This window comes from Oryx dammah, unplaced genomic scaffold (assembly GCF_014754425.2).
Source record: "Oryx dammah isolate SB20612 unplaced genomic scaffold, SCBI_Odam_1.1 HiC_scaffold_9, whole genome shotgun sequence".
Classification (NCBI taxonomy): domain Eukaryota; kingdom Metazoa; phylum Chordata; class Mammalia; order Artiodactyla; family Bovidae; genus Oryx; species Oryx dammah.
Genome location: NW_024070193.1, coordinates 31,476,026 through 31,485,734, shown reverse-complemented (window position 1 = coordinate 31,485,734; position 9,709 = coordinate 31,476,026). Strand labels below are relative to the sequence as shown.

Sequence of the window (9,709 nt, the reverse complement as noted above, 5' to 3'; positions counted from 1 at the left end):
GTGCTCTGGGACAACCCAGAGGGATGGGGTGGGGAGGGAAGAGGTAGGGGGGTTCAGGATGGGGGGACACATGTACACCCAGGGCTGATTCATGTCAGCGTATGGGAAAACCCACAACACTGTAAAGTAATTAGCCTCCAATTAAAACAAACAAACAAACAAAAAACTCCCAGATTTAAGCAGATTGACTTTTATTTTGAATTTTAAATTTTATGTACTCCTATTGATATGCTGAGTCCTAATTCATTTTCAAGACTCATAAAAAGTTGGAGGTTGAAAAGGTTTTTAGGTTATCTGATCCACTGTCTCCGGAGATGACTTTCACTTGTCTTTCACTGATACTTAAAACCAGGAAATGAAAACATTTCTTGGACTATTCTAGTAACTGGTGGAATAACCGGAAATAAAATGAGAGGGAAGGAAGGCCAAGGGAATATGCAGGGGAAGAGAGAGCCTAGTGGGAGAGGCATTGAGAGAGTATGGCCAGAAAAAAAGGAGAAATACAAGAGAAATAAAAAAGACAGAAAAAAGGACCTCGAATAAGTGTGAGGAGAAAGTGAGAAAAGGAAAGAGGAGAAAGTACAGAGGCATTGCTATTCGTCATTGCAGACACTAATATGGTTTAAGAGTCAGATGTTATGGATTTTGATAACTGTAAAACGCATGATTGTAAGACATATTGCTTAACCTTTGTGAGTCGTGTTCTTCGGCGTTCGTGGTGTAGATTAAACGAGATGAGTGGAATGGACGTTCACTAAACGAGCAAATTCTGTTCAATTAATGAGTTAGGAAGAGGAGAGAAAAGTGGCAGAAACGGACAGAGGGAGAGAGGCATGGAGGGAAAGAGGAGGAGATAGAAATCGGTAGAAAATGAAGGAGGAGAAGGAGAAAGGGGAGTTATTGACAAAGCAAGTGAGAACTAAGGAAAACCACAGTAACGGTGTTTCTGTGGTTTCTGCGGTGACTGCTCCAACACACCGAGCCTCGACAACTTGCCGGGAACCTTGTTAGAGCTTAACATGCACAAATGCATGCTATCCTCACACCGTCTCTACGAGGCTAGGTTTCTAACCTTATTTTATAGACGAGATATCTGAAGCATAGAGAGGTTCTGTAACTTTCTCAAAGTCGTACTTCTGGGTATTGGAAAGAAAATTTAAAAGCAGGTTTCACTGCCTGCAAAGCCAATGCTGTTAAAATCATCTCTGCTGCTGCTGCTGCTAAGTCGCTTCAGTCGTGTCCGACTCTGTGCGACCCCAGAGACGGCAGCCCACCAGGCTGCCCCGTCCCTGGGATTCTCCAGGCAAGAACACTGGAGTGGGTTGCCATTTCCTTCTCCAGTGCAAGAAGATGAAAAGTGAAAGTGAAGTCACTCAGTCCTGTCCGACTCTGAGCGACCCCATGGACTGCAGCCTACCAGCTTCCTCCGTCCATGGGATTTTCCAGGCAAGAGTACTGGAGTGGGGTGCCATTGCCTTCTTCTAATAACCTTCAAAGAAGCTTAGTGGCTCTAAGGTGGATTCTTGCCCGTGTTCTTGCAAGTTATGCCCTGGGTTCAATTTCTGCGCACAAAGCCTCACTCCTCCGGTCCCTTCCCGATCTCCTAGCGCACAGCGTCTCGTCTCCATGGAAACCGGCGCGAGGCGGGATTTCCTCTTGCACGCACGCGCACTTCCGCCTAGTGCCGGAAGCACCGTGTCTAACAGCGGGTACCAGCGCGTGGGGACTTCTTGGAGAGTTTCAGTGGCAGGCCCGCGGCGGCTGCGAGAGTGGTCGACTTGGGCGCCCGATTTCGGCGTGGTGATGCTGACCCCGGCGTTCGATCTTAGCCAGGACCCCGACTTCCTGACTGTTGCCATCCGCGTGCCTTACGCCCGGGTCTCTGAGTTCGATGTCTATTTCGAGGGGGTCGATTTCAAATTCTACGCCAAGCCTTACTTTCTCAGGCGAGTTCCGGGTGTTTGGCTCTGAGAAGAGCATGTTTTGGGGATTCATTTATTCATTCATTAGATAACTGCTTATCGAGGGAGGATGAAAGAACGGAGGAGGACTTTTCGGCATCGCGACTGCCTGTTCCCGAGGTACCAGCAAGCAGGTGCCGAGGAAGTGAACTCTTTCAGGCGTGCGCTCTGAATGCTGCAGAAGCTTATTGTTTCTTATATTTTCTTACATCCCCGCCTGGAGGAGATTCCGGAGCCACTTTAGAACGCAGTTTGGGACCGTAATCGCCTTTCCTGTTTTTGTTCTGTCGCCCGAGTTCTTGTCCCTTTTCCTGTTTTCTTTTCCCTCTGCGTTAGTCCTCCTTGTCCCGAGACAGCTCACGCTGCCTTCCCTACTGACCTGTCGGTTTGACTTTTTCAGTTCACGTCCTTTTCCTCGACCTCCTGGCTGACGCTTTCTGTTCCCTGAAATTTTCGCCTTTCTTGGTCCGGCTGATGCCAAAGTCTCCTTCACCTCTTCGTTGTTTGGTTCTTCTCAGTTTGATTTTACCCCTTCATTGTCGTCGTCATCCCGCCAGCCTCAGGGAGGGACCTTCAGCTCTTGTTTGTTTGCATTTCTCTCCCTGCAGAAACGTAACATCGATGGTAACAGTTGACCTCTTCTCCCTCTCTGTGTGGTGGGCAAGCAGTGCGTTTAAGTGAAGGATTAAGTGCTTGTGTGCATTATCTCATTTAACCTGGATAGCGATCCTTGGAGATCAGTTCAGTTAAGTCGCTCAGTCGTGTCCGACTCTGCGACCCCATGAATCGCAGTACTCCAGGCCTCTCTGTCCATCACCAACTCCCGGAGTTCACTCAATTCATGTCCATCGAGTCGGTGGTGCCATCCAGCCATCTCATCCTCTGTCGTCCCCTTTTCTCCTGCCCCCAATCCCTCCCAGCATCAGCGTCTTTTCCAATGAGTCAGCTCTTCGCATGAGGTGGCCAAAGTATTGCAGCTTCAGCTTTAGCATCATTCCTTCCAAAGAAATCCCAGGGTTGATCTCCTTTAGAATGGACTGATTGGATCTCCTTGCAGTCCAAGGGACTCTCAAGAGTCTTCTCCAACACCACAGTTCAAAAGCATCAATTCTTTGGCGCTCACCTTTCTTCACAGTCCAACTCTCACATCCATACATGACCACAGGAAAAACCATAGCCTTGACTAGATGGACCTTAGTTGGCCAAGTAATGTCTCTGCTTTTGAATATGCTATCTAGGTTGGTCATAACTTTTTTTCCAAGGAGTAAGCGTCTTTTAATTTCATGGCTACAGTCACCATCTGCAGTGATTTTGGACCCTCCCAAAATAAAGTCTGACACTTTTTCCACTGTTTCCCCATCTATTTCCCATGAAGTGATGGGACCAGATGGTCCACTGGTTAAGGATCCTTGGAGATAGGCATCATTATTTAGAAGACATTTTAGACGACGCTGCCATATTATTCTTTCTCAACATTGTCAATACATTCTTTTCTCCTTTCTACCGAGTGAAAATCCAGTCTCCTCATCTTTCTCATTCAAGTATAGTTCCAGCCTACCCTTCCTGCCCAAGTACATTTCCAGTGCAGACATTCTTCTTGAGTTAAGCTATTAAGTACTTGGCCTGAACTTGTTCTGCTCAGGTATCCCTTTGGCCTTAACTTAATCCACCTACTTGAATATGTTGTATAAAAGAGTGTCTGGATTTATACAAAGCGACCAGGGAAAGCCTGTTTGAAGAGGTGATATTAAAGCCAAAAAATGAAGAATGGGAAGAAGATGATGTTAGCAAACAATTATTGACATTTTACTCCTAGTTAGTGCTTTATGTGGGCTTCCCTGGTGGCTCAGAGGTTAAAGCGTCTGCCTGGAATGTGGGAGACCTGGGTTTGATCCCTGGGTTGGGAGATCCCCTGGAGAAGGAAATGGCACCTCACTCCAGTCCTCTTGCCTGGAGAATCCCATGGAGGGAGGAGCCTGGTGGGCTACAGTCCATGGGGTCGCAAAGAGTCGGACAGGACTGAGCGACTTCACTTCACTTAGTGCTTCATGTGACTCACTTGATTTTAGGACAGTCTTACAAAGTAGGTTTTGTTATATACTCATGTTGCAGATAAGGGCTCAGAGGCTCAGAGAAAAGATCTTAAATGAGATAGGATGATAAAATCAAGTAATTACAATGAAAGAAATATTTCAAAATAAAAGTCACTTGCTTAATTGTTTGGGAGGTTTGGTGAAGACCCAGTAAGCAGCTACATGTGAAGCAGTTTATAGAGTACTTTTTATACAAATGTAGCAGAGTAGCAGAGGCTTGGGGGTTGGGCACATGTGAGTGTGAGCACACTTATAGTTCTGTGACTTTTGGCAAGTTATTCAGTCTCTGTAAGTTTCCTAGTCTGTTAAGTGGGACTAATATTAGTGATTTTAAAGAGTTGATGTGAGGTTTGAGATAATGCATGTATAATCCTTATTACTGTGCCTGGTAATTAACTATGCATTCAATAAATGGTAGGTATTATTATTTATTAAGGGATCATCTTGTTGCCATTATCTGCTGCTAGTAACCAATCAAACCTGTGTAAAATAACAATCCTTTAACTCCCTCTGTTGGTTTTTGTGCCTTAGGAGTTTGGTAAGAGCTTGGCTGAACTGTTCTGGCTTAAGGTCTTTAGTTTAGGCATGTGTGGCTGGACCTGGGACAGGAAGGGCTAAAGCAGCTGGGGACTTGCAGGGCAGGTGAAGGAGGGAATCTCTTTTCATGTGGTCTCAGGACCTCCCTGTGTGGTCTCACGTGTGATTCCTGCAGGGAGCTGCATCCCTACCATGACAGCTGAAATTTTTAAGAGTAAATATTTCTGGGAGCAAGACAGAATCCATATCATCTTTTATAACCTAACCTCAGAAATCACAGTGTCACTTCTGCTGTATTGTTTTGGGTAAAAGAGTTCTAGAAGCCCACTCAGTTTTAAGGGGAGGGGACATAGATTGCATTATTGGGAGGAATGATGTGAGATAGATCATCTTTGGAAATGCAGTTTGCTTCAGTATACCAGAGATGAATAAAACCTCACCTCTCTCCTTGAGGAACTGAGTGTCTAGCAGGGAAGGCAGATCTATTCACAAATACTGTTTCGCCATCATGCATTACGAATTTAACTCTGTACTTACAAAGAGTTTAGGAGAAGGGAGATGATAACAATAGTTTACATTTTTCGAATGGTTGCCTATTGTACTAGCCACTAAGCTTTTTGTATTATCCTTTCTTTCTCACAGTAACCCTCAGATTCTATTATTTTTTACTTTTTATAAATGAGGAATATGAACTTTGATGTTAATTAACTTGTGGTACAAAGAAAGTTACAGAGCTAGTAAATGGCACAGCTTGGACTTAATTTAGACCCTGAAGGTAAAGTTCATATTTGTATCCATTGTATAAAAATTTATTCATAACTGAATTTTTATGCTAGGTTTAGAAGGGGTTTTTGTTTCGAAAATGTGTTATAGCTTCAGGAAACATTAAGGTCAAAGGTAAGTAGGGATAAAGCCCTGTACCTTTTGGGGTCTGCCAAGATGGATGATGATGATAATGATGATGGTGTTAGAATAGGGAATGAGGAGAGGGATTTGGGAGGAAAGTAGGTTCATATTTTAAGTTTGGAGTGGATTGGATCTGGCCTCATATATAGTGCAGGTGAATTTAAATTGTCTAGCCAATATCAAGCAGCCATGGAAGATTTCGTAATAGAAAAGTGACAGATTTCTGTTTTAGAAAAATTCTTTTGGGGCCTCAGAGCATTGATTGACCCAGAGTAAAACTGGGAACAGGGAAATCAGTTAATGTCCTTTAGCAGGAAAGGGGGGGAAGTCCCTATACAGTAATAATGAGACTTACAAAAACACTTTTGCTTTCTGCCTTTTTTTTTTTTTAAAAAAAGTAGTAACTTACCCAATATAAACAGTTGGTTTTGTTGGTTCTTTATTCTTTCTCATTTTTTTGTTTCTTTTCTTTTTGGAAGCCAATTAGTATACATTTATTGAGCCCATCCTGTGTCAGTCATCAGGTATATAAATAACTCATATTAGGAAGGGAAAGTACTATAACAGTAGTGATAGCTAGTATTTATTGTGGCTTTTCTTTTTTAAGTGTTTTATCAGTGACTAGTGCCTATTCAAACAGAAAAATGAGTCATCTCTGATTCCTATTTTCTTAGCTAGGGAAGAAATATAAGTTATTTAGTTTATAAAATTTAAATGCTGAGGAATATCTTTTTAAATGGTTGATAGATTTCAGTGCTTGATGCTTAAAATCATGCTTTATGATGCTTTGTAATTTAACGACTTCATGAGACCTTTTATTACATCTGCAGGTTAACCCTTCCTGGAAGAATTGTAGAAAATGGAAATGAGCAGGGGTCCTATGATGCAGATAAAGGTATTGCCCTTGGAATTTTCTGTTCATTTTTTTTCTTTGAATTCTTCATATTGGTGTAGCTCCATAACAATTTCAGGTTATGGCGCCCTTTAGGTGAATGGCGAGTGCAGTCTGTCCCTGTCACTCTTTATTCTTTCTTAATGTCCAGTGCCTGTTATTCATGGATTTCTTAACAGTTACAGTTTCCCCAGTCCTTTAAATTATACTTCACATTGTTCTTTAAAGTTTAATTAGTTAAATACTCTGGCTCTGTTTTCTGAAGGTTTTATTTCCTACTTATCCCTACATTCTGTAAGTGTTTAAAAGTTAAAGTTAGGTTGTGGGAGGTGACTGATTAGAAAAGAAGTGGATGATTTTTGTAGGCTGTGAGTCAAATGTTTCTAAGACAGTGTTTTTTAGAATTTAAAAAATTTATTTTTGTTTAAGTATAATTGATTTACAGTGTTGTTAGTTTCAGGTATACGGCAAAGTGATTCAGATATATATATATATATATATATATTCTTTTTTTCCATTACTACTTTCAGTCTTAAAATATAATTATGTGTAGGTGAGAGAGAAACTGTCCATACAGGACTTTTAAAGACTGATTGAATTTTCTTCTCTTAATTGATAAGCCCTTTGTTTCAGCTCATCTTGAAACCATTTATTTTCCTTCTGTAGAAGTCACTGGATTTTCCTTTGTCAGTGACTCTGGAATAAGAATACCTTGTGTACTGTTATGTGATTTATTCAGTGAATATTGACCTCAATGAACTAGGATAATGGAGGAAAGATGGAATGAAAGAGTTAAATGACAAAGTTCTAACCCATAACACAGTATAACTGATGTGATGAAGTACAATGAAACTGCCTTTCTAGGTAGTAAATCTGCTTTTAATTGCAGATAAGCTGCATACTGAAGCATAGTTATTAAATCTTGAAAGTAAATGGGGTTTTAGGAAAGTTAAATATGTGGAAATATTTGGATTTAGTTGTGTTTGATATATTAGAATATGGCTAAGTACACTGAAAGAGGTAAAATGTTTTAAAATGTAAGAATAGTGAATAATGTCGGAGAAGGCAATGGCACCCCACTCCAGTACTCTTGCCTGGAAAGTCCCATGGACAGAGGAGCATGGTGGGCTGCAGTCCATGGGGTCACGAAGAGTCGGACATGACTGAGCGACTTCATTTTCACTTTTCACTTTTATGCATTGGAGAAGGAAATGGCAACCCATTCCAGTGTTCTTGCCTGGAGAATCCCAGGGACAGGGGAGCCTGGTGGGCTGCCCTCTCTGGGGTTGCACAGAGTCGGACACGACTGAAGTGACTTAGCAGCAGCAGCAGCAGCAGTGAATAATGTAATCTATTCATAGGGGAACCTAGATGAAAGTGATAAACCCTGTTAAGGGAAAAAAAGAAGTACATAGATGGAATTTGGGTTTGCATTAGACAGGCTTTAGGGATATATCTCTTACAATATCAAATAACTTTATCAAGCCATCATTGCCTTATTTAAGATTTTGTGTATATTTGAAATGGCTGCTAGTCTTCATTGGATTCGATTCAGTTCAGTCGCTCAGTCGTGTCTGACTCTTTGTGACCCCATGGACTGCAGCACACCAGGCCTCCCTGTCCATCACCAGCTCCCAGAGTTTACCCAAACTCATGTCCATTGAGTCAGTGATGCTATCCAACCATCTCATCCTCTGTCCCCTTCTCCTCCCACCTTCAATCTTTCCCAGCATCAGGGTCTTATCAGATGAGTCATTTCTTCGCATCAAGTGGCCAAAGTATTGGAGTTTCAGCTTCAGCATCAGTCCTTCCAATGAATATTCAGAACCAATTTCCTTTAGGATGGACTGGTTGGATCTCCTTGCAGTCCAAGGGACTCTCAAGAGTCTTCTCCAACACCACAGTTCAAAAGCATCAATACTTCAGTACTCAGCTTTCTTTATGGTCCAACTCTCACATCCATACAGGACTACTGGAAAAACCATAGCTTTGACTAGATGGACCTGTGTCAGCAAAGTAATGTCTCTGCTTTCATATGCTGTCTAGGTTGGTCATAACTTTCCTTCCAAGGAGTAAGCGTCTTTTAATTTCATGGCTGCAATCACCATCTGCAGTGATTTTGGAGCCCCCCAAAATAAAGTCTGACACTGTTTTCACTGTTTCCCCATCTATTTCCCATGAAGTGATGGGACCAGATGCCATGATCTTCGTTTTCTGAATGTTGAGCTTTAAGCCAACTTTTTCACTCTCCTCTTTCACTTTCATCAAGAGGCTCTTTAGTTCCTCTTCACTTTCTGCCATATCGGTGGTGTCATCTGCATATCTGAGGTTATTGATATTTCTCCCGGCAGTCCTGATTCTAGCTTGTGTTTCTTCCAGCCCAGCGTTTCTCATGATGTACTCTGCATAGAAGTTAAATAAGCAGGGTGACAATATACAGCCTTGACGTACTCCTTTTCCTATTTGGAACCAGTCTGTTGTTCCATGTCCAGGTCTAACTGTTGCTTCCTGACCTGCATATAGGTTTCTTAAGAGGCAGGTCAGGTGGTCTGGTATTCCTATCTCTTTAAGAATTTTTCAGTTTGTTGTTCTTCACTGGACTAGATATTTTGATTTCACCTCCTCCCCACCCAGGCTAGAAATAAATCTTATGAGTAGCTATAGTTGACTCTAAGCTATCTTCTTCTCAGGCCATTGTGTTTTTGACCTGAACTTTTAATGTTATCAGTAGGTGAATGTGATATTGGGTTAGATTTAAGCATTCTGCAGCTTTAACGGATTAATTCTCATAGAGGGGACAGCTGAATCAGTGATTCTGAAAAACCTTGTTTGAGCCTTTTCCTATCTTGATTTTTATTTACTAACTATGTAATAAGGGCATAATTTTGGAGCTCTATGAAATAAAATTATAATTCTGAGATGTCTGTTTGTTAGGTATGTTTATGAAGTGTTTGAGTATTTTAATTTAGCTAAGCATAGGACCCATTTATCTTTAAGGAATTTTTACCATTCGGTTGCCCAAAGAAACTCCTGGCCATCATTTTGAAGGGCTGAACATGTTAACTGCTCTGCTGGCACCAAGAAAATCCAGGACTGCAAAACCACTTGTGGAAGAGATAGGTATGTTTATTGCAGTTGGGAGGAAATGCAGGTAAATGAATATTTGGAATGTTGTGTGTTTCTCAGGGAAAAGGGATATAGCACATAGGAATTAGGAGAAAATACTTCAGATGACAAGATGAGGAGATCATGTAACACCATATGAAAATAGTTCATTTGTTGACATTTAATTTAAGACGTAAAGAACTCTGTTAAACCAG

At 41.7% G+C, this 9,709-nt stretch overlaps 1 protein-coding gene across 1 annotated transcript in view; it reads left to right on the top strand.

The window, feature by feature from the left end:
• The first annotated feature begins 1,676 nt into the window (after positions 1–1,676).
• SHQ1 (SHQ1, H/ACA ribonucleoprotein assembly factor) overlaps positions 1,677–9,709 on the top strand; it is a 98,067-nt gene continuing 90,034 nt past the window's right edge. Inside the window, exons 1-3 of the mRNA XM_040246379.1 lie at positions 1,677–1,946; positions 6,328–6,392; positions 9,387–9,509. Coding sequence (XP_040102313.1) covers positions 1,804–1,946; positions 6,328–6,392; positions 9,387–9,509 — 331 coding nt within the window. The 5' untranslated portion in view covers positions 1,677–1,803. The remainder of the gene's footprint in view (positions 1,947–6,327; positions 6,393–9,386; positions 9,510–9,709) is intronic.